Raw genomic sequence first — 25,208 nt, 5'->3', positions numbered from 1 at the left:
GCACTGTGCTGCAGGGAGAGCAGGAACCTGGGCTTTCCCTTCACATAACCTACACAGGCACTCCTGCTTTTGCACATTTGTCACCAGAAAGTGATTCTGCTTTCCAAGGTGAGTGCTGTGGTGCTGCACCTGAGCAGAAATGCATTTCTAGGTAAGGAATTCCAAATGTGGGTACCAGCAGCAGTGGGTATCTGCACACAAAGAGGCTGTTATGAACTACAAGTAGTAGTAAATATTCCCTGTGGGAACACTGGCTCCCTGTACTCACCTGCTTTGCTCTGGAGTAGCAAGTGCCAGATCTGCTCAGGAGGCTTCACACAGCAACTCTTCCAGCTGGCAGCTGCCTGATGTACCAGGAGCATCTCCTGCTGCCACAGCTGTGCCCGACTGCACTCGTGCCATGGGGGCACAGATCCCTTTCCTCTGCAGAGCAGCTACTCCACCCCTCCTGCAGCCCCTGCCCTGCACCACTGTTACCTGTGTTACAAGACAGGCACAAAAGCTCCTCTACCTCCCCTGCAGAACTGCTGCAGCCAGGGCAACCTGTGAGCACCACCTGGTTTCACTCACCCATCGGCTCTGGGTCATCCTCATACTAGAGAAGTTTCAGCTATTCAAGGATCTTGTCCAGAAAACAGCCTAAAAGCTCTAAAACAAAGAAAAAAGTTACCTGCTCCCCAAACAGAAATACACAGTGGAGTTAAAAAGCAATTAAAACACTCCTCCCACCTAGCAGAGAAGAGACAAGTGGTTACCACTTGGGGGGCTGCAATCAGCAAGACATGAAAATGTGAGTACATAATTCTAAAAGCACAAAGCAGTAATTAATTTTGTCCCCGTCATTCTGAAGGATAAGTACCTCTGCAAATGCAATGCCCTCCAGCTCCCCTCTGCATACAAACTTGTACTGACAGGCAGCATTTGGCTGTTGCGTTTCAGCTTTCTCAAAACACCAGCAGCATGTTCAAGACAATGTAAGAACAGTGTAGCTCTGAGAGGGTGGAGCAGATCTTAATCCCAGTGACCAGGTAAAGCGAATAAAGTCTTACCTTTCCCCTCCATCATGTGCAAATCCTGGCATGCATTTATTTAACCAGTTCTTCCAACTTCTTCCTCTATTATTGAGCTTCCTACTTAAATCACAGTTACTTGTCACAGTAAAGCAACCACGAGGTGAACTAATGTAATCCTTACATTTCTATCTAAACTCCCTAAACGCAGCTTGTGGGAGCTGTGGAACCCTGCTGAGGCTCAGGAACACTCACCTGGCACTTCAGCCACTGGGAGGGGACATGGAAAGAAACACACACCATGCACCTGGTAGCATTTGATCTTTATTACTGGGATGAAAGGTCAAATTATTACATTTGTCTGAAAGATCACAACAAAGGCCAACGATGTAAGAAAGGACAGTTTAATCCCAGTCGAGAGACTGCATCTGAGCCAGGCACACACGAACAGAGGCAGTCAACTGGTACAAACGCAGAAGGTCAGGACAAGGGTTTTCCCCTCCCCTGTCAGTGACTGTTCTGTCAGGAGTGGGGACACACACTTACAGAAAGTGACAATTAACTGCAATTCTTAACTGTGCCTTCCCAGAGCAGCAGTTAGGGTTACACCCTGGGAGAACCCACCACTCCAAATCTACATTCAGCTCAAATCTACATTCATCATCTACACCTGCTCTCTCCAGTCAGTCAGATGCAGTCACTGATTTAGTACCTTCCTACTGTAGAACCAACAACTTCATTTTTTTTTTCTCTTCAAGTATCAGCACAATAGTTTATTTACACTTCTATACAACTCTTTACTGAACACCCATTGTAGTAAAACACACATCACAGAATATTTGAAAGCAGGCTATAAAAATACCTACTGTACATAGAACATGTAGCCTGGAGGATGTTACAGCACCTCTGACAGATCAGAGAGGTAAAACAAAGGGGGAGAGGAGACACTTCAAGCTGTGTTCACCAGCAAAGAAAAGCAACTCTGGGCTCAGCTCTCACTGGGGAAAACATTTCTACCCAAAGTTCTTCAGACAGGTCTGAGCTCACAAACTGCCAGTAAAATCCCACTTTTCTAATGCAGCCTTCTGGGAATTTTACAGATAAATCCTGACATGCTCAGTGTAAAAACTGCTTTACCACCCCTCCTGTCCCAGCAGAGGAGCGAGGGCTGCCTGGGGCACAGCCTAGCTTTCCCACACCACAGTGGGAGGGGGAATTGCTCCTTCAGTTGTGCCACAAAGGTGGCCTTGTTAACCACACATCAATGAATTCACTCCTCTGAGCAGTGCCAGGCAGGCTCTCTCCTCACCCCACAACTACGGGCACAGCTGAATTAATAAAGGTCTGAAATGGCATTACCATAACACACACACACACAAAGCTTTAGACAGCAGCGCTTGAAGCAAGTATTCTGGTCATTCTGCACCCTACACACTCCTCCTCTGAAACAGAACCCAGCAATGCACTATGGCTTACTTCCAAGAGCTGAATATATTGCTGAATTTAGCTTATTTTTAAAAAAAAAAAGTAATCACAACAGCAGCACATTATTTTATAAACCCTGCACGAACAAAAGACAATTTAGCCCTTGCCCGCAAAACTATGTTACCAGGGCCTGGTATTTCACACAGGAATTCAGGAAAGAAAAAAAAACAAAACAACAAAACAACCCCACCAATTCACGTGGTAAAAGCTCAATTAATTGGAGAGAATCCTTAGGAAAAACACAGTTCAACTACCAAAGAATAGTTCTCCTCATTGCAGAGCTAGAGCCAGCAGCAGTGCTGGCAGCTCATTTCAGTTGTCTGGTAACATACATACAAAATACACTTTGATTTAGTACAGTTAAAAGGTTTTGACTTTGACAGACACAGAAAATTCCATTTTTAGCACTGGAGTTTCACTAGGCATAAAAGAGCAACGAAGAATTGGGATGATGGAAGGTGCTTAAAAAACAATACAAAAAACTCCAAGGCAAGTGTGCCCTGTTAAAATTATTACAGAATTTACGTGGTGTTTTTGTTGCATGAGCTATTTAGAATGGTTAAACTCACCTAACCTTTCTGTACTGTTTCCTGATGTACGTATTAAATGTGGCTATAAAAGAGAAACATATACTTTTATGTTGAAATTCATTCCAAAAATTCTCTAAAAATATAAAGACAACACTAACAAGACATGCAACTTTTCTAGCCCTTGACTGAATCCTTTTCCCCTCCCTTCCAGACTCAGAAAAGCTGCTCATCCCCTCCCATAACTGCAGTAGGAAGGATGTGTCTCTCTCCATTCATTCCCCAGCTGTCACTCACACCCATGTCCCCACTGCCCTCCAAAATACACCTGGTCTCAGGAAAGTGTTAAAATCTCGCTAAAAGAGCAGAATTTCCCAGGTAGCAAATCCAGCTTTAATACTTTGATTTTCCAAAGGGAACATCTCTCTTGTGAATTTCAGAAAAATTCTAAGTTGTGGCTGGCAAACCAAAGTTCAATTTAAAACATAGGACCAAAGTTCAATTTAAAACAGAGCTGATGGGCATCCCCATTTAAAGGAGCTTTGCAATATGAAGCCTCCAGTGCTCAAAATGTAGAATTTTGCCCATGTTAAATTCGTCATCAAAAACCTCCATGTAATTCTAGGCAATCATTCACAGTAAAAATAAGAGAACTCTTAGAAAAAACACTTACAAAAGAAAATAAAATCTAGTTAAAATCTGACAGTAAAATCAACATGGGCAATTAACCACTTTGCATTATCCACAAACAGTAAAAACTCACTGAAACTGCACAAATTTACATGAGAAAAATCTAAAACTCTGTTCTGCTCCCCACAATCTTTTTCACTGATACCTTTTGAGTCATCCACAAGCACAGGTTTTGTCCAAAGGAGCAGAATCACATTCGAAATGTCTCCAAGGGAAGGGGAGGCGCGTCCATCCCGCCCTGCTCCGACACCGCCGGGCCCTGAGCTGCTGGAGGAAGGGCTGCTGCCCCAGGAGCTGCAGCTATAGGTGGGTGGGGACTGTCCTCAAAGCCTCTTCTCTCGACCTATTCACACCTACATTCTGCAGATTTAAAGACAGAAAAAACCACAAAAATTTAAAGCAAAGGTCTGACAGGCAGTCGCGGTTTTCACTCAGCACGCAGCGGTTACAAGACACAAAAGGTGAGCAAGTTGTAATGCTTGTTCCCTCAAAATGCTCTGGAAAACACAAGGAAGGGTCCCAGCCCCTGAGCACGAGTCAGAACCAGGCTTGGACCTCGTCCCAGTGCCAGGAGCTTTACAGAACCCCTCAGACACCCAAAAGCAGGATCCCTGCTGCCAGTGAAATGCAGACTTGCATCACACCAGGCCTGGCAGGACAATTGGTCCCTGTACACCATATGCAGGTCTCACTGTTACAGCTTTTAAAACCTTTTTTTTCCTTTAATCACTGTTTTAACCCCATTTTTCTAACCCACTGTCTCTCCAGTCCTTATGCATGTAGTGTAAGGAAAACCAGAACCCTGTAAAGGCAATAAACAACACAGGAATCAATAAAATCTTGAGGGAGGGAAGCCTTCCTTCTCCTTGTTCCAAGCACACTCCAGGAAATAATTCCTTAACACCAAGAGCCATAAAGCCAATCCTGATCCTATCTGTGAGCAGCCAAATCACTGGAAGAACGCCGAATAACTCCCTGAAGAGCTGGTAACATCAAGTGTTCCCTGAAGAGCTGGTAACATAAAGTTTAAATGCACTTTGGGGTACACATGGCATGTGGCAGATGTCACACTGACATCAGGGAATGCTCCAGTGGTTTTATATCCACTTTTATTAGAGTTTACATTCTAAACAAGTCTCTCCAGTTGAACTCTGGGGAAAGGAGAGTCCCACGAGCACACAGCAAGGGGCCCTCTCAGCACACGCAGACACACAACTCCATCAGTCAAAACTCATCCACTCAAAAAGCAGTTCAATCCCCTCCCCAACGCCAGTTTCCAGATTTTCAGCCATTTCTTTTGAAAGCAGGCTATAAACAATCAGCACCAGATTCTCTTTGGAGGCTGAATTCTGCCAACATTGCTCTGCCCTCACCAGTTCTACATCCACATCAGCCCTTTCAAGGGCTGACCCCTCTGTCATCAGCTTTCAAGCCCTTGGGTAAATCCTCATTTTCCACCATGAATACCACACCAAGGTTTCTGGGAACACACACAGCAAATGCTGCTGGACAGAGTTGTCCAAGTACCGGAAATCTCTGCACCCACCAGCACACAGCCTGACCCACTCACATCTCTTCGAAGGAAAGCAAAGTGACAATCCCATCTAAAAAAGAAGCTTCTACAAGAAGCATCTCTTCTGCAGCAAGGGGAAAGCATCAGTATCTGCTAAGAACTAACTAAGGTGTTAGCAAAACAAGTCATACTCTGCATGGTTATAGGGAAAAAAAAACAACAAACCAACAGAAGTGCTGGCATTTGGTGTGTTTGTGGTTTTCTTAGCAACTGATGCAACATACCCAGGATTTCCTTGGGACTGCTGAGAGGTCTCCACAGGCACTCACAGAATACTGGCTGAAATCTTTTAAGCTGAATATCTGATGTTGATTCAAAGAACATTATTAAATGGAGCATGAAATGGAGCATCAAAATGCAGGAATCCAGAGGTACTGGAAATTAGTCCACAAGCAGCAAGAGGCACACAGCTTAAACATGAAGCTAAAAGGAAATGAGGTGATTAAGGCAAAGCAGAAGATACAGCTTATTTCAGTGAATGAGACAATTGGATAAAAGCAGCATTCTAACAACTAAGACAGACCCAAAGGGAATATTGATAAGCAGGCAAGAAAGCTGAAAGCAAAAAAAAGCTTGAATTTGAGTAAATACAAACAGGCTGTGGAAGCGAAGTGTGCTGAACTGCCACACTGAAGGAAGAAAACTGGGATAAACCCTGATAAACACCCCCAAGGGTTTATTAAACAAACACAACAGCCAGCAGAGAGAGCACAGATGAACAGGGGCTTAGAAAGGGACCAATATCCTCATTAACTGTAAGTGGATTCCTACTCTTAGGAATCCCATTAGATGAGATGATGGCAACTGAGATTGTACCCACTTTCAGAGCAGCCATGGGCACTGTGAGGGAAAAGCCATGCAACAAGGAAAGTGCTGCTGCTTAGAAAGGGGACAGAGGTTTCACCCTATCTTTCGGGACCAGAAGGTGTCCCTGCAATTGCCTGGCACCAAAGCACACCTGGACAAGTGACCATGCTGGGAACAGCCCCACACCAGCAGCAACACTGTCTGGAGAGCCCAGGAAACACAGGAGAAGGAATAAAAACCACACAACTGTCCCAAATACTGTTTCTACCCAGCCATTCACCCTCTTCCCTGGCCAGCCCCAGCAGGATCTGGCTGTTGGCAGAGCCTGCTCCCCGAGGCAGGAGCTGTCTCACCCTGCCTTGCACAAGAGTCCATCTCACCCAGTCCTTCCTGGAAAGACTCAAAGTACACAGATTAACTCAAATACCCTCCTATACCCTCTTGCTGTTCTCATTATGCCCTGGCCTTTGGACATTTTTGTCCTACAGGACAGAGCTTCCCCAGCAAAGTGCTGTGGGTCTCCAACAGGACAGGCCTTGTTTTCAGTTTTGCTTTGACTCAGCTACATGTGATCCTCACAGCAGAACAGGAAGATCTTGCAGAAAGGCTCCTGCAAGCAAAAGGAGGAACCTCTGGTGACAAGGGCCAGCACAGGCATCAATATAGAAATAAACAGCACAATATAAGCATCCAGCACTCTATCAGCCAGCTTCACCTCAGCAAGCCTCCCATCCAGCATCAGGCCTTCCTTTTACTGACAAAGCAAGAGCTGCTAAGCAATCCTGCTGTAAGAGGAGACCCCTTAGAGCATTCTGCTTTTAAATATCCACTTCACTTCGTGGCACACATCAGCACAGTGAGTGCTGTCTGTGCTCAGCAGAGTACAACATGCAGACATAGCCCCAGGAAATGTGGCTGGCAGCAGCTGGCAGGAATGGAGGGTCCTGGGTGCTTCCAGTCCCTCTGCAACCTCCACCAGCCACAGACCAGGCAAACTTTGCTTTCCTCTCTGGCCAAGCTCCTGCTCCTGTCATCCTCCCCCTCAATTTTCTCTGACAGCCCAAACCATCCTTTTTCAAGCAGCAAAACTCAGTTTTTCCACAGCAGATGCCAGCACAGGTTTGGGCTCCATACGAAATACAATGCATTTAATTTCATTTGGATGGTGTTTCCTGAGCTGTGGCCTGAGGAGGTGACAGCACTCCAAGCTGTCTCCATGTGGCTCCTCAGTACCTGGCTATGGCCATCATCCCTGTGATCCCTCAGGATGTCACCTCAGCTGTCAGGTAAGAGCAACCAGACCCACTGTTGTGTGCAAGGGGGTAGAGCAGGCTCAGGTGCTCCTCTGAGCCACCTTTCACAGCAAAGCTCATGCCCAGACCCTGGAGCAATTAAACATGGAAAGTGACCAACCACTCCTACATCACACCAGGATCACACCACCACAGCAGGAGGTTCTCTGGCCAGAAGGTTGTCTGGTTATGGCAAGCATTCCCAATTGCTACAAACTTCTGAAGACTTCAGTACCATTTTAGAAGTGCAAATATTTAATTACTTTTTTTTTTTTTTTCTCAAAATCCTGGTTTGGGAAAAACATACCACCTGAGAAACCTAACAGCTAAAAACTTACCACAGTCCTGCTTACTTTCACTACTTAAAGTCCCCCTCAGAAAACAGTTGTGAGGCTCAGTGATTTTCTGCCTTTCCCTGCCTCAATGCCACCTGCTCCATGGCACAGGCACATCCCACAGCCTTGTGGTGCCCATGGAACACCGTGGCAAAGGTACCAAAGCACCACATCTCCCACAGCCTGCAGTCTTCCTCCCTTCTGCAAGGGGCTTTCCTATCATCCAGTTTAGGATTCATGCCCTGTTGGTTTGAGATCTGTGTCTGCTGGAGCCACTACCCAGCTACAAAATGCTCTGGCTGACTCTGCTTCCCTGTTCTGGAATGGTGAGCACTGTTATTTGGAGCCCACATAAAATCTGGGTACACAGGAGCTAGGGTAGAGCTGTACATGCTCCAGCACCCACATCCACACAAAGCAGGAAAAGAGGGAATTTTGAATCCCTTCTCTAGGCAAACCCTAGAGCCTCATTAATGCAAAACAGCTGTTAACAAAAGTTATCTATTAAAAACATTTATACACATTCCTGTTCTTTGAATAATTGTCCTGGAACTAAGTGAAAACTTACTACTCTACTCCAAAAGCACATCCTTAATTAGCACATGTAGAGCACTAGTGCTGTGCATCAGTGGGATTAGAGATTTACAGTAATTATGGGTTGTTATTTTACACTACATGGCAGTCCAATCACTCCCAAGGGCCCTGGAACAGATAATACTGGTGCTCTGCTGGGCAAAACAAATTCTGACCTTCTTATCTCACAGAGGATGTTGTGTTTCATGGCTTTCATAAATACACTGCAGCTAACACTAAATGATTGCTGGCTATTACAATAAAGCTTAATGCTGCAGGATATTTAAATTACAGCAATTTACAAAACCAGCATTCCACTGAGAGCCGATCAAGGTTTGATAACTCATCCACAATAAATTAGCCAGTGCAACAATTTTATTGTGATTTGATAATTTTTTTCAAGTCATGTGCTGTACAAACATTTGGTTTGAGTTATGAGTTTCGTTTGGGTGTGGCTATTTTTTTTATTTCAAAGCAATTGGAATGATTAGTTTTTGAATTTATTTTGAAGTAGCAGGACGAAACAGCACCCAAGTTCGAAAGTTGGTCAGGACACAGGATTCACTGATGAGCAGGGACTGTTACAAGAGCCTCCTCGGTAGGTCTGGAAATGTCTACATTCTGTATAATAATAAAAATACAGAGAATATTTATCATGCAGCAGTAAGACCAACAAAAACCACCAATCAGGTCCCTTCACAAGTACACAGCTGGGTTGATTGAGAAGCAGAGATGGTTTCAGCCCCCCACACCCCAAGAATGCAGCAGACTGAGAGCTGGTCCCTGTCCCAGAATGAGACAGCAGAGAAATGTATTTGCAGTAAACAAAAATAAAAGCTTTTTGAAATTTTCACAGTCCTTTGAGGAGCAGTTAAATACAGCTCCAGTGCTGACAGCACTGCCCAAAGCTCGAGTCAGTCACATTTAGGAGGAAGTCTTTTACAGGCCCAAGCAGGAAACCACCTTACCATGTGCTTCAGCACATACACATCTCACTGAGCAATGTTCATTGTTTCACTGAATATACCACGTGCTTCTGTGCCAAGAGAAAGCTTTTAACATGTGCCTGCATTATAGGCAATGTAACACCTCTAACAAAATGAAATATATGTTCTCAGACACCTTAACCATTCAAGGCTAATCACACAAACTAAATCTCATCTCCTTTCACAGAGGCTGCAGAAAAACAATGATATTCAGTGCAGCACTCAATTATTCAAAACTGAATGAAAACAAGACCCCAGTGCAGCCAAACAGGAATCACATCTGCTATGGCATCACCTCCTGCAAGTCCCAAAGTCTGTGCAATTGGTGTTCTCCCTCCTACCAAGAGAGCAGACCATGACAAATGGCTCTGAAGTTCCTTACAAGATCCATTTTAGGCCAAATCATTGCCAATTCTTCAAACTCCACACTGATGGGATTCATTAGTCCTGCTTGTTCTGCACTGTGGTAAGCCAGCTCACCTTGCACTAACATCTCCCTCCCCCCGTGTTCCCTCAACAACATATAAAAGGAGATGTGGGTATGACTAATCCCCTCTCTGTCATTCACTGACTAAGCCAGAGGTGCCTCAGCACTTTCTGGGTCCCTTCTGTGGGCCAGAAAACAACAGCTAAAGCAACTCCCCTGAATTATTTTCTGTAAAAGACTATAGACTCCTTCATTGGAAAAGGTCAGAACGTCAGCCACTACAAGGCTGACAAACACAAGGTTTCATTCTGCTCCAGGCAAACCACCATGGTACTTTGAGGTTCACACATACCACAAACAAACACCCCAGAGCTTTGCCTGCATTTATGCCATGTGAAAATAGACATTTTCAGCTGAGCCAAAAGGAGGGCACTGTTCTGGAGCAGAGACTACAAGTGACTGGTGGGTCACAGAACAGCACACTGGGCAATTCTCAATCCAATAGCTTCACTGTTTAACAATGCTGTTGTGTGACACTGTATTTAATTAAATGCTTTCACTTCAATAGACTACTTGAAAACTTAATTTTACAGAAGTAATTAACATTTTCATAGGTGATTTAAATGAAAGCTTTTGAAATGTTCACAGACCTTTGAGCAGCAATTAAATGCAGACAGGACCAGCTTAAGTCCTTTATTCAGACCCACTACCTGAACAGTGTAACACCATCCATAATTCACCAGGCTGGGTTTCCTTTGGGGCACAGGGAGAAGAGGATTTGAGGGGTTTTTAGGAAAATGCCAATATTCCTTTTTTTCTTCTTATAAAATTCATGCACTCAACTTATTTGTGTTCAAACCAGTCTTTGTGTCTTTGAGCCCACTGCAATGGAAGGGTCTTCCTGATCCTCTATGTGCACCCGAATAGAGCCACCCCACAGCAGTGCCAGCATGGCCACATCACTTGCCAGACCTGGAAAGTCACTTGGTGATTCAGGCAGAGCTTTCCTCCTTGAAACAAACCCCTTCAGTTAGAGGACTGGCATCTTCAGCAACATTTTAGCAAGCTGTAAATTCAGCACCAATATTTTGATCCGCCAAATTAAAGATGTTCATCTACTTTATTTAACACAGCCTACTACTCTAAGACACCCTCATGGACTTTTCAATATGCTTCTCCAGCTTTATGGACTGTGAAAACACAGACTAGATTTCCTAAACATGATAAATCAAACTAAGATACAAAACAGCAAAGCAGAATGACAAAGCAGGAAAAGGAGGAGAAAGGATATAATGCAATGCAGTTGTTGAAGAGATAATGTCCAAAAGTCAGTATTTTCAGAACTTGGAATACCCAGGTCAATAAAACAAAGCTTCTTTGCAGAAGAATTCAGCAAAGAATTCCAGCATGAATTCTGTACAAAAGTGAACCCTCAGTTACAAAAGGCACTTTATGTCCTGTGCCTTGTGGAACACACAGATAAAACCTCATTTCTCACTACATTCTTTTCCACTACAAACTGTTGCTCTGAAAGCCACCAAACACAGTCCTTTTTTCTCATGTTATCAAACTGACTTCCAAGTCAGCAGCAGGCACTGCTCCTAACCTCAGGGAATCAGTGCCATGCCTGGTGGCATGAGCCTGAGGATCTGCAAGGGAACCAGAGAGCTTTAACCACGACATATTTCACACAACTTTGATGCTAAAGCAAAGGAAGAGCTTGGCACAAGCAGCAGAGTGAGCCTGAGCTCAGGTGGACACTGAAGAGCACAGAGAGCCTGACGCAGGCAGGGCACAGAGCTGCCGTGGGCTGACATCTTCTCTGCACTTACATGTCACAAACACGCTCAATTTCCTTCCCCCGGGTGTCCTGCTGTTTCCCGAGATCTAGTCTTCCTCTCCAGCTTTGGCTTAAAACACAGGTGACATCATCAATTCCTCTTTTTCATACAGCAATGACAGCAGGGATGAAAAAGCTGATGATTTCTCTCCCCAGAATAGATGTGGCATTCATAACACAACTGTGGGCTACACCTACTTCTGATGAGGGACAAAGCCTGGCAGAACTTTATACAGTTTTTAGCCTGACACCACATCTTCAAATTCTCATTTCTCAAAGATAAACCATTCCAGCTAGAACTCACACATAAGATAAATTCAGTCAATGAGAGATTTGCTCCCCTCTCACAGTAAACCAGTAGCAAAATATGTAAAATGTAATAAAATATGTAAAATAAAATACACTCAGCTGAGCTATCAAATCAATTCTAGCCACAAGGACAATGGAAATCAGCTCAGAATGTACATTACATCAAGTTCTCCAATTTGAGAAATAGTCTTACCTCAGGTTTATCTCTGTGTGTGTTTACAGCTTCAACATTCAGAAATATAGAATCTACTTTACATCCTGTTGATAGAAAACACATTTTTAGATACATCTGCTTTGAAAGTGAAGTTATAAAAAAGATACAATTATATATATATATATAATTTTGAGATGGTGAAGGTTAATCACTTTCCCCTTCTGATTTATACCAGCATTTCCTGAATTCTGAGGAGCTAAAGCTACTGAAATTAATTTGTTCCCCTTGGATAAATCTTATTGTCAATCTGATAATCAATCTCCTCAGCCTAGCTTTATCATTATTTTCTTGGGAAAAAATCTTTTTTTTTTAAACATACATGAACATTCAATCAGAATGTCTGTATTTGTAACTTTCTGTGTTTTAAACATCCAGGACTTTTGTACTACAGTAAAATTCTAAGAAGATAAATGCTGCTCTCATTCCTTAAACATAAAAACAACTACAAGGTACAGTGTGTTGTCAGCAACCCACATCCCTCTATATGTGCAAAATGGTTTTAACCCCAAGCTAACAGAACTTCGAAGCAGACTCCTGAAAAGGAACTACTGCTTTACATTCAGAAATTCAAAATGCCAGTGAGGCAAGAAAAATTAAAACAGTGAGAAGAAACAACTAGGTAGTATAAATAATAAGGTAGTATAAACTGATCCACTTAGAGAATGATATAATTACTCCACCCACTATGGCCACAGCACTTCAAGCAATCTCTGATTGCCAAATCCTGGCTTATCTCAGACAAATGTGACTTTTATAAGCTACCACTACTCTACAGAACATCATTAATCGTCACTTCCTCTGACACACCAGTCTATTCTCTATCACAAGCAGCTTTCCAGATTTTTATCCTCATTTATTCCCTAGAGGTGCACCACACTCCATCGAGTTGCTACATGACAGAAAAAAAGGGGATTTCCTTAGAAAGCCACAGCACTTTAAAAAAATAAAAATAAATTAGTAAGGCCAATATTTGCCTTCCCTTTGGGAAGCCTGTCCTTTTAAAGCCCATTTGTCAGGAAGACTGTGAGCAAACACTGTGGGAAGGCCAGAACTCAGAGAAACAGTAAACCATAAAACAGATTTTAAGGAGGAAAAGCACATCATCTCCCACTGGAGCAGGATCCCTACTCATCCTTCTGTCCACAGATCCACTGTGACCCCGGAGACCAAGCCAAGACAAGCTCTGAGCCCTGGAGCTGGCCATTCCCCAGGACTGTTACACAGCAGACACTTCAGAGCCCTCTCAGTCCTTGTCACAAGCAGAGTTTAAGATCCAAAGAGAGCATCATGTGGAAAGCTTTAAACACAAAACAAAAGGACATGCCTTGCTCCACAGCACTTACCATCTGCATACTCCCAGCTCATTTTTAATTACTGATGAGCAAGTTCATCCCTACAGCAAGCTGCACTTTCTCTTTCCATAGACCACCACTGCCCTGGACTGCTGGGTAAAGGTCTCATCCACCCTGATCCAGCTGTCAGGCTGTAACCGATGTTCCTCCACTACAGATCAGAATCTTATAGTGGCAATGATGCTGCCCTCCAACACCAGGAAGAGCAAAGCCCCAGGAGAGGCATTTCCCCAGAACAGGCTTAGCTGGGAGGTATCCAACACACCAGCTCTGATGCTGCATCCTGCCTAGAGCCAAGTGACACATCAGTGCCATCGATCAGCACTGCAGAAATCATTTACACAGTCCTCGTGTTTCCAGATGGCTGAATTCCATAGAGCAGGTTGGCTGAAATGTGCGCAGACATACATACCAAACACCTTAAAAAAGGACAATGGCATTTCTTTCCCCCTAGCCAGAAGGGCAAGGACAGCATTTTGTACCACTTTTGTTTCCTTCCTCTCTTAGTGCGTGAGCAAACACTGCAAACATCTACACCCTCTTAAAATTTATGAACAGTCACCCAACTTCCCTTCCCCTACAAAGAAGAATGAAAAACAGCAACAACAACAAAAAAAAAAAATCACCAGAGATTTTTTCTCACCCAAAAATCCAACGAGTACCCCAAAACAAAGCCTTGCTGTGGAAAACAGGCATAGACTAGCAGGTCAGAAGAATCCAGTTTTAAGAAGCCCAAGTTTTAACTGCAGTGAACCGTTATTTTCAAAACCCCAGCTTGTCATGCAAGGCTGGGAGCACCAGATGTCACCACAGCACAGGCTTTACTTCCTGCAAGAGGAAACTGAACCAAAAATCTCCTCACACAGATTTCCCAGTGCAGCAGCTACTTTGTTTCACAATATTCTTTGTTTCAACTTCATTTGGAACTTAACAAAAAACAAAGGACAGACCTGGACCGCTATTTTTCAGAGCTGATAATACAAAGACAGCTTCCAATTAATGACTGAGCCAACATTTCTGGGCAATACATTTTTCCTAATAAGCCATGCAGATAATTCTCTGCCTGAAGAGCGATATCAGCAGATATGACCCAGCCATAACTGAACAAAAATGAACAGAAGGCACACACTAAGCTAAGGTGGGAACACACACAAAACTCCTTCAGCAATCAGCCTAAAGCCCAAGCAGGCCACCCTCAGCCCACACTGCCCACAGAGCCCAGGGAAAGCACCTGAGCCAAGCACCGGAACAGCTGCTGACAAACAAATGCCAGCACCAACAAACAAGGTGAGTTCATGGGCTACTCTCATAGTCCATGGAAAAAAATAGTTCAGGAAAAGAGAACAAAGTTATTTAAAGCTACGGGAACACATTTGGCAAGATGATAAACCTACACAAATGCAAATTTGTCTTCTGAAAAGCAATACCTTCCAATACATCAAAAAAACCTCAGATCTTGCTGTAGCAGATGTGTAAATGCATGGGTTTGCCAGAAGAATTAGTGAAACAGAGTATGAACTGAGCACAAAAATGTCCCCTGCAGCAGTTACAGCCACTGGTGGTTTCAGGCCTTCAGCACACATGTGTTTCCTGGCACAAGGCAAAGCAAGGGTAATCCAGAGGATTCAATTATTCCAGCAAATCTCTGCAGGCATACATGCAATGTCAAACCTGACTACTTTAAAGCAATATAGAGTGTTTTAAACACTCCACCACCTTTTCTGATGACAGAGACAGTATAGCCAAAATTGTATAATAAATATACAGAAGTGCACCTACCATAAGCCACGGGGGTTAGCTTTAAGACGGTATGCAGTGGGCACTTCAGGTAGGGCAGTTGCTCTGAAAAATCATGAAATACAGGTTATAACTGACTTTTCTGCTATGTTTCAGGTCAACTACTTGAATGACTTTTTACCTAACAGGATATCTCTTCTCCTAGCACGCAACAGAGATGCTAATCAGAGCAAAAAACAACTACCACAGTATTTCAGGTGTGGAGCAGCTCAATAACATCAACTACCGGGTTTCATGTGGGGGTCAAATGCAAAAAAAATACATTTGGGTACTTGCCTAGCAAAACCAGCCTCTGATGATACAGCAAATTGTTAGAATTTACTGTTTGAAACCTTAAGCAGTAAATTTTCAAAAAAACAGACTGTTTGTAACATATCAAGGAAGACTTACCTGCGGGCTTGTCAAGGAAATATGCGAGCAAACAGCGCATGACAGCTTGGTGACAAATGACAAGCACATTTTCCTGCCTTTCGAGTTCCATAATTACTGGCTCCAGCCTCTGAACAAGATCTTCATAGGACTGGGTGGGGAGGAGAAGCACATTAAAAAGGGAAAACTCTTTGAACAAGTATATGTATACAGAGGGGATCTTACTTTCATATTAGTCATCATCTAAATATTATTTATGCACAGACAAATACTGCAGTAATAATTGTTATTCAACTAAGAACACAGTTCAGACCTAAGCACATACATAACACATTTTATTATACACATAACAAAACAAATCTCCCTCATGGAAAAGCTTTATTAAATTAGCCACTTTTATCAAGAATTTCCACAAAATCCCTAGGATTTAATTCACATCTGCAAATAGTCTTGCAAGTTATTTTCCATAGCTCATCTTCGAAAGCATCTCTTTTCCAAGCCCAAATCTAGGAAGCTCAGCCAAAAATCAGCATGCAAGGAGTTCACAAAGCCTGACTTGTTCAGGCTGCCCTTTCAAAACAAGCTGTGGGCATGTTGGATGGCCTGGTGACAGCAGCCACCATCCCACCAAGAGCCAGCACAAGGACTTGCTGGGGACCTGTCCTGCCTGATGGTGCACAGGGAACTGCTGCTGCAGGGGAACAGCAGGACTCCTGCATGGGCACAACTGAGCTCAATTTCACATGCATGGTAAAGACTCTGCTTCCAAAATGTGCCAGGTACTTCCAAAATGTGTCACTTATGTCCAAAATGTGTCATGTACCACACGTGGAGCGCTCAGCACACTGCCCAGCAGGGCAGGGACCAAGCACAGCAGAAAACCTTCACCTTGGTCCCCAAGCAGGACCAAGTAGCACTGCTGACTGAGCCCTGGACAACAGAAAGCCCCCAGTCCCCCAAGAGCTGTGCACACCCCTGACACTACTACCAGACACAAAACTGTCTTGGATAAATGAGACCAACTCATCCCCACAAGGCACTGAGGGAGTTTGACATGCCAGTCACCATCCCAGGACTGCACTGGTTTGAAAAACAAACACTCCTTGTTCAAATGCATGAGGAGAACTTGCAGCTTAATGACTGCCTCATTAGCAGGACCAGGGTCACACTACCAGGGACATTGCTCTTGTCACAGTGATTGCTCTTGAGGAAGAAGGCAGAGCTCTGCTCCCTCACAGCTCAAGCACAAGTAGCTGGGCCAATCCCTCTTCCCAGACCCTCAGCCCCCAGCAATGGCCCTGTGACCATCTGGCCAGCACTGCACTGCACTAGGGCTGCATTAGAAAAAACATCAGCAAATTTTCCCAGAGGAAAGGAGTTTAATAACATGGCTGGAGATTTCCCCAGCATTTCAGCCAGAGCTGCCTGCAAAACAGCCACCACCAAGAGCAGGAATGAATAGAAACAGGCATCTTAGCAGCATGTTTGCAAATGCAACAGTAGAAGCCCTGCAATAATTCCTCCAGCTTTATCACTGCAGGACCAGCACAGCAACGATGATGCCCACAAGACCAAAACTCTCCACTGTTTTTCTAAATTTATGGTTTTATTTTTCAAGCCCTGAATCAATGTAAGTGGTCTGGGCTCAATCTTTGCAAGATCCTATGTGCTTTTCCACAGAGAAAGGAACAACCTTTTCATTAATTTAAAAATTTATTTTTCCTTCCTAAAGCCAGCATGCATGTATGCAAGAAAACAAGGAATCACTTCAACTTGAGAGATTAAAAATAGCATACCTCTCCTTTAGGGTATCTGTATCTGTATTTGTCTTGGTCTCTCAGTGCAAATTCAAGAGGATAATTTTCCTGTATTTCTTCGTATGTCATTTCTTCACACACTCCCTGTCGGTAATGAAAATAATTAAAAAACATGTATTCCCAGTAATGCAAAAAGCAGATATCACTCTTAAACAAAACCATATACAACTAACCTTTAACAGTTTTATTTTGCTACTCTGACACTTAAAATTGTCACACATGATAAACAGGGCACTCAGCTTGTCTCAGAGGTGATTAGTAGGAATCATTACCTCCCTGTACAGGTGAAGTTACATCTATGGACAAAGCAAGGCCATGTTTTATCTATTGCACCTCTTATTATATCTTACAGCTGCAGCTGGAAATTGCCAGCCAGCAAAACTCCCCCACCACAAACTTCTTTCCAAGCCAAACTAACCAAAGCTTCATAACATCATTGCTTCTACAGAGGAATGTTTTACTGGGAATGTAAAGAAAAGAACAAATTAACAATGGAAAAATTCAATTAAATGTTTAGCCTTCTTTAATGTTTGTTAAGTAATGACAATTATTTCCAGCCTCTAGAAGCAGCTTCAATGACTTTCTATCCCATAAAAGGCATATTATTAAAAAACTAAGTCGTCTCTTTCACCCCTAACAATCAAAGCAACTTATTAGGCATTTAAAAGAGAAGAACTTACTGCATCAATCTCATTCAAAACCTTCCACTGTTCATAAGGCACTCCCAAGGCTTCAGCAGTCTGAATTGTCCTTTTCATCTGGCTGGTCCAAACTTTCAGATCTTTGATATTTTGCTCATTAATAAACTGTGCCAAGCTTTTGGCAAACTGGAAGAAAAAACAAGAGACACTGGGTGAGGGCTCAGAACCAACACATGGCTTTCAGTTTAGAATACACGGGTACCAACCTCTGTAAGCTCCCTGTAGCTTTTCCAAAAGACTGTCAAAGTTTTTGCTAAGAAATACAACCTACTCCATTAGCCAAGAGGGACAGGAGAAAGAAAAGAAGTACAAGGAAAATATTTGTATTTTCAGCAGTTCCTAGCTTTCCTTCCACTAATTTTCCTTTCAGCTTTAAGTTGTGTACACTTTCCCAATTACCCAACAAGTCAGGATTTCACAAAAATATAGTTAAAAAATAAAGCACTCTTGCCAAGTGCTTTGTGTGGTGTGGGCTAAAAAGGAATTTCAGCCAACAGAAAGGCAAACAGATAAAAGAGTACAAACCATAACAAGCAAAGTGCCTGTCCTGTTTCCACTACCCAAACACACAGCTAAAGAAGTCCTTTAAACTCGTTAAGAAGGACAGGCTGCAGAGGAGGAAAGCTGCAAGTTCCCAGCACAAAGAGCACAGTTACACCTGGCTGGAGGTACGTACTTCCTTCCCCCTGACAGACAGCCCGGGATCGCCTCCTATCCTCCCCTTCAGGTTGAGCTCGCTCTCTCCGTGGCGGCAGAGGTAGATTGACCGAGGAGTCACATGGATATTCATGAGGTAGTAGACAATCCGGCTCTGGATGTGATCCATCACTCTGTTCACCAGGTAACTCCTTCCGACATCCATGATTTTAATGTAAGAAAGATCCCTTTCATGAGCAAGTTAAAAAAAAAAAGTAAGGTTCCACATTGTTGCTATTAGCAAGTACCACAATCTTTCCACCCTCTCTGTCGTTATAAAACAAAGGGGCGACAAGCCAAAGAAATTTAAATATCCTCAATTAGCCACGGAATATGCATTAATCCTAAGAAATAACACAGTGCTCCAAAGGTACAGGATGAACTCTATTCCTTTCACGTGGAGCTGCTCACATCACTTTCTTTTCTGCCTCCTTTACTTGCACTTCATCCAAATCTAGATCCTACTCTTGGAAAAATACAGCCCACACACTGAAAGGGAGATTCAGTGGAGTCACTTAAGTTACCACAGCTGAATAAGATACACAGCTATTTTACAATACCATTTGGTTTTTTTTTTTCCCAGGTTACTAACACTTTCCATCACCAAGTGTTTGTGTGATTGAACCCAGCGGCCAAAAGGAACGGTCACTAATTACCCATCTCATTTAATCCCTCCAGAAAAAGTAGGGCACCAGAAGAGCCCAGGAGCAGTCTGAAGCAAGACATTTTCTCAACTGCACTGTGAGCAACCCTTTGTTAACTGTACTGTAATCTACCCCACCACTACCTTCTCTCAGCATCAGACAGCTTGTAATTTCAATTTTCACTGCTTATCCTTTACCATCTGAGCTATAAATCTAGAGCAGCTTCTCATTCACACAAGGAAGTATCTCATAAGCTGAAAATAACCACTACTGGTTTCCAGCTATGTGTTTGAGACACCACACTGCAATAAAACAAGAAAACTGATAATAAAACCAAACAGAGGTAGTGAGAAACAGGCATCAGCACCCTCATTCCTGCCCGTGTTCCTTGGAGTTAATGATTACTATTCCAGCCAGGCAGAGCCATTAGGTCCATCATGGGAATTACACGCATGGACTGAGCCAACTGAACCGGCTTCACGCTGCTCACGCTCAATTACATTAAAATGCAGCTCAGCCTTCTCTGCAGCTCTGGCCTGGAACAAACCAGGAGCACCTGGTAAGGCTGCAGCTCCAAACCCTGCTCTGAAATCCTGGGCTGTAGCACACATGATTCATCCCTACCTTATTCTCAAGAGTTCAAAGTTAATAAAAACCAGAAGAATGCTTTGGGGTGAGGATAAATAATGTAGCCAAGACAGTTTCTCAGAGCCCTGCATCTGCAGGATAATTTTGCAAGCACAAAGGAATTTATTCAGAAGTCACATTTTTAAGATTGATGTGCTCAAAATTAATCTTAAGCATGCCAAACAATTAAGTTATGCTTACAAATCACTCATGTCTCCTCTATGTACCAAAAAAACAAGTACCACCCGACCACTGTAGAAAATCAGGAATAATTGCTTATCCCAGAAGAATAAATACCTACACCCCCAGAGTCACCTCTCTCTAATTTGCCAAAGGAGAGAGAGATCAAGCCACTAAAATAATGACTTCAAAGCCCTAATCCCCAATACAGGATGCCCCAACACTTAAAATAATATTTGAATTAATATTTTGATCACCAGGTGTAATAACAGTGTTGTTCTATCACTTACTTGTCCAGAGTTTCATCTAAGGTCTCATACGAGTTCTTGTAGCACTCTATTCTTTTCATGAAGTCTTCTGTTGCTTCATCATTACTACATTCAACATAATCAGGACTACCCAGCTTCACTTGCTGTTTAAAATAAAACCAGGAGAACAGTATTTAAGATTCCTTCCCTTCTTCATGGATGTTTAAAGAAATAGGGAATGGGAGAACACAACAAAAATTTTGTCTACAACTTCATTAAAATACATGTAAAGCAAAAAAAAAAAACAACCTACTCTTCAGAGAATTAAACTTCTGCGCTAGTAACATTCATATAGACAGGGGGAAAAAAAGATTTTTTTTCTATTAATGAGAGCTAAAGTGGGATTTTTGCTATTGGAAGTTCTTATAATGTACTTCTAAAAATACTGAGCTACTTTAAACCTCCCAATGTCAAGCCGTTAAAGCAAACTTTCCTTTACTCACCACAATATTTGCAGCAATGACCTCTGGATCGACACATACAGACTCCACAAAAAAAGTCTTCAGTCCAAATGGGAGGAAGAAGGAACAGAAGGGAGGAAGAAGGAAGATGCATGAAAACACCTCTGGATACTAACACACATGAGCAGCATGTCACCCACTTCCATGCCAAGGCCTTTTTCCCTCCATTTAGTCAGAAAGCTTCTCCAGACCCTCTCATCAGAAATTCCTGGCTCTCCATTCCATGACACATCATGCTCTGTGCTCTTTTCCCCAACAATGCTTGGAAGTGGAAAATTCTTGCCATAGAAAAAACGTAGGATGGAAGAGGAAGAAACAAATGCAGAGGATGCTAGTCCAGCCCCACAAACAGTAACTAACATTTCTGAAATAACGTTTTAGAAGCCTCCCGGCTAATGGAGTAGCCTCACTTATAAAGAGGGTTTGTGTTCTGCTGTGTTAAAGGCTTACAGAGATTAAGTTTAAAGGAAATGAAAGATGACTGGAGAACCGCTAAATGTAAAACCAGAAGGCAGAAAACCACTGAGCTTTTGGTTTGTACAGAACTAACACAGGACCCCCCACTTTGTGTTCCTGCAGCAATGACCTCAACTGCACGAAGAACCATACTTTAAATGCGCTTTCTGACACTGCATTCATGACCACAGGTCCAGGAAGACAAAATTGAAGCCGTAGCACAAAATAGCTTAGCTCCAAACAGTACAAACACTAAAGATGAGAAAAACATGGACTGAATGACTTCTAATCACAAACAATGCTTAGGAACACAAAACATTATTGATTAAACATACAAGAAGAATGTGGCTCATGCTAGTGCACTTAAGAGTACAGATAAGGGTAAAACTACCACTGGCTTACCTGGCCACACAAGAGCTCAGAACTGCTTTGCTTTGACTCACCTTATATCCATTTTCTTCACCAAATTTATATATAGTTTCTCTACGTTCTCGAGTTGTGTTTGTAGCATCGAAGACCTAGGAACAATTAAAGGGAGAGAAAAAGGAATTTAAAAAGCAGCACAGCCTGTGGAAAGCACTGTGTTAGTTGTTAAAGTCCCCCAGTATGAAGGAAAGCAATGGAAACGCTTCCCCTTCCCTTTACCCCATTATCTGAACAAGAAAACAAAGATGTTACTACTTTACACATATTATTCTCTAAATACAAAAATTTAGTAATATTTTAAAAGTAATTCTAGCAGAACTATGGATTTGGAAAAGGAAATCAGAATTTAAGCCTAGCACATAGTGCAGGAGAGAATCTTCCTCCTTGCCCATTATCAGCACTAAATATTAACACACAAGTTTTAGTGAACTTAGCTACAAAAAAACAATGCTGCTGTTCAAAACGCAAGTGTAAAATCTGCAAGACTTGTAAATCCTGCCCATGAATAACACCACCAATGCAGCTATTTTTGTAGGAACTCAGTTTAGCTCTGAACACAGTATTTTACTAAAGCATGAAGTTTGCCAAAGCATAACATTTACCTCATGTATCCAACAGAACTTATAGTTCATGATTTTCCCTGATTAGTTAATAAAAGCCCCAGAGTTGTGTCAGCAATCTTAAGACAAAAATTTTAAAAATTAGTCTCAACACGCAATGTCAATAGTTGAGGAACTGATGTTTTGCATCCTATTATTAAATATTCAGTATGCAGGAACTTATTATAAGTTTCTCTTCACACATTTCTCATGCCAGTAACAAGTGCCAAGAAATACAGAGGATACTTTTTGTTCAGCAAATCTTTACCTTCCACTTGGAACACTGAACTATCAAATAGACATGTAAGCAAAATGGCAGATGTGTTTAATGGTACATTGTGGAGCAATGTCCTATAGTGATGTGGAGAGAAGGTGGACTTTTTTCTTGGTGTTATGCTCTTCTCAGCTAACCCTTGCTCAATATGGCATCATCGCCCTGAAATTCAGCACTCACTTCACTGCAGCAGAAAAGCAGACCTAGCTGTCAAGGAAAAGAAATCTGGTATACTGGACAGCTGTTGTTATCCCTCAGGCTGTGTATAATCCAGCAGACACACAGTGTTTAGTGCAGGGGCATCTCAAGAAGTTGTCTCCAACAAGAAACTTACAGCCACATGCCCGTTCTCTTCGCTGAGGTACTGCCGGACGTCGTTCAGCGCTGCTAAGGCACACTGTCTTCAGAAGGAAAGAATCACAGTCAAATGCTAGATAAAGGCATTTTGTTAATGCACTTGGGAGCAAAGGGCCCTGAAAATGGTAAGATAACTTATCTCAAAAACACAGACCTCCGTCCAAACATGGGGAAAAAACCACCAGAGGTCAGCCAAGCTACACTAAGGAAATGTGGTCATGTCCCCTTGCTCCTCTGTGTCACTGACACAGCACCACATGTCACTGACACAGAACACTCATCAACTTTGCTGACCAGGATACACTTCCACTGATCTAAAATAACATCACTGAAACATCCCTGCAACTGTATGCTTTTCCCAATTACCTATTCATACATAACTGCTTCTTAATTTGACTTGCAAAATAATAAACAAAATGAACCAACTTAAGGCCTTTATCTTGTGGCACTACGTTGAAGTGAAGAGACAACTGTCTTTCAGTAATCTACTTACTCTCTTTTGAGCTACTGAAAACTCCTTATGTAAAAAAAAAAAAAAAAAGTTAAAGCAGAGAGCAAAACAAAGTTAGCATCAAGTATTAGTGACTTAGTGACCCCGTGTAATTAGTACTGGAGACAGCTGAGGACACAAACACCAAAAAAAACCCACCCTGACATACTTTATACTTGTGTTAAATCTAGACAAGAATACATTAATATGCAACTTTCCTGTGACCCCAGTATTAGCAGTATCTTCAAAGTCCATTATGATTCCCAACACATCAGTAATGCTGGAGGGGAACATTGTACATGATTTACTTGTTAGCAGAACAAAGCCCCATTTATTCCCAGTAAGTACAGCCTCTCTGCAGTACCAACATAAAAGCCTGCACATTCCAACAGCCCTTCCCTACATTTCTGCTGAATTTTGACTTCCAGACTGAAATTCATAACTCCTCTATTTACCATTTTCTGGAAGCACAGTTTTATCTTGAAAGAGAAATGAAGGCTTTTGGATCCTGACAGTATTTCCACATTAGCACAGTTAACAGATGTCAGGAGCTGAGATTCATCACCCAGGTCTTCACTGAATAAATACAAACCCTCTTTACTCATTGCTAACTAGGCAGATTATCTCACACAGCCCATTTCATGCTACATCCCTCACCGCTTAGCCTAATAGGTAGCACACAGGCACATTAAAAGGTTTGGCTCTACCTGTAAGCAAAAGGTAGTGGCTTGCAAGGCTAATGCACCTCATAACTGCTCTTTATCCTCAAGGATTCCTTTGGCTTTAGCAACACTCAATGCTGCTGAGAGGGAGAAAGGGAAGAGAAAGGGGGGAGAAGGCAAGGGACAGCCATAAAAGAAAGTCCAGATATTTTTGATGTCTGAAGCTGAATTAAGAACAAGACAGTCCATACTTTAAGTAGCCTAAATAAATATGATTTCCATCCACCTCAAATTTCTCATTTCCTTCTCATTTCACACTGCACGCTCTAAGTGCTTCCCTGAACACACCAAAAAGTACAGTGATTGTCCAAGAAAACCAAAAGGCCTTGTTGTTTGATCTCCTATAGGAAAGAAGCAGATCTCTCTTGCTCTGACCTTTCTCCTCAAGGTCTGTCCCTACATTAAAGCACAGCCTCTTTCCAGGCAAGAGCGGGGACTCAGCTGCTTCATCTGGACACAGAACTCTGGTTCTCTCCTTGCTTTGCACAGCATTAGCAAAACATGGCAATTTTTGAGGCTGTGCATTGATGGACTGAATGAGGCACCTGCATGGTGGCCAAAACCACAATTTCAGGGAGAAAATTATCACATTTGATTCTCACTCATTTAAACAAATAATATGAATACATTGAAAGTGCTCCAGATGAACAATTTCATTATACAGAAAGAAAAGCAGTTTTGTGGCATTTTTCCTTTATGAAACAAACAAAAGCTCTAAAATGGGATTTTAGGAATTATGCAGCAGCAAGAGTCACATTTATTAGCTGGTACTTTACAAGAAGGTAGAAAAAGTTATAACTATCTGTTAAAATAGTTTTTGAGTGAAAATATCCTAGAGTATCTACAGGGGTAACAGTAGTCACA

General features: G+C 42.5%; 1 protein-coding gene across 12 annotated transcripts in view; it reads right to left on the bottom strand.

Annotated features, from left to right (window-relative positions):
* Positions 1-1,316: 1,316 nt before the first annotated feature.
* LOC100227828 (6-phosphofructo-2-kinase/fructose-2,6-bisphosphatase 4) overlaps positions 1,317-25,208 on the bottom strand; it is a 51,203-nt gene continuing 27,311 nt past the window's right edge. For 6 of the 12 annotated variants that reach the window (XM_072934859.1, XM_072934854.1, XM_030283111.4 and 3 more), the window contains exons 4-15: positions 23,110-23,176; positions 21,920-21,994; positions 21,003-21,059; positions 20,542-20,663; positions 18,781-18,988; positions 18,084-18,230; positions 17,383-17,487; positions 15,608-15,737; positions 15,200-15,262; positions 12,048-12,112; positions 11,538-11,615; positions 8,650-8,913 (exon numbers count right to left, since the gene is read on the bottom strand). In XM_072934859.1, the coding sequence (XP_072790960.1) occupies positions 11,553-11,615; positions 12,048-12,112; positions 15,200-15,262; positions 15,608-15,737; positions 17,383-17,487; positions 18,084-18,230; positions 18,781-18,988; positions 20,542-20,663; positions 21,003-21,059; positions 21,920-21,994; positions 23,110-23,176 (1,102 nt within the window). In that variant the 3' untranslated portion in view covers positions 8,650-8,913; positions 11,538-11,552. Of the gene's footprint in view, positions 4,073-8,649; positions 8,914-11,537; positions 11,616-12,047; positions 12,113-15,199; positions 15,263-15,607; positions 15,738-17,382; positions 17,488-18,083; positions 18,231-18,780; positions 18,989-20,541; positions 20,664-21,002; positions 21,060-21,919; positions 21,995-23,109; positions 23,177-25,208 lie in introns of those variants that run through there. The other 6 variants (XM_012572914.5, XM_012572904.5, XM_030283112.4 and 3 more) reach the window with 4 other exon arrangements.

The sequence above is a fragment of the Taeniopygia guttata genome, chromosome 12, assembly GCF_048771995.1.
Source record: "Taeniopygia guttata chromosome 12, bTaeGut7.mat, whole genome shotgun sequence".
Classification (NCBI taxonomy): domain Eukaryota; kingdom Metazoa; phylum Chordata; class Aves; order Passeriformes; family Estrildidae; genus Taeniopygia; species Taeniopygia guttata.
The sequence above is the reverse complement of the archived record's forward strand: the minus strand, read 5'-3'. Positions and strand labels throughout refer to the sequence as shown.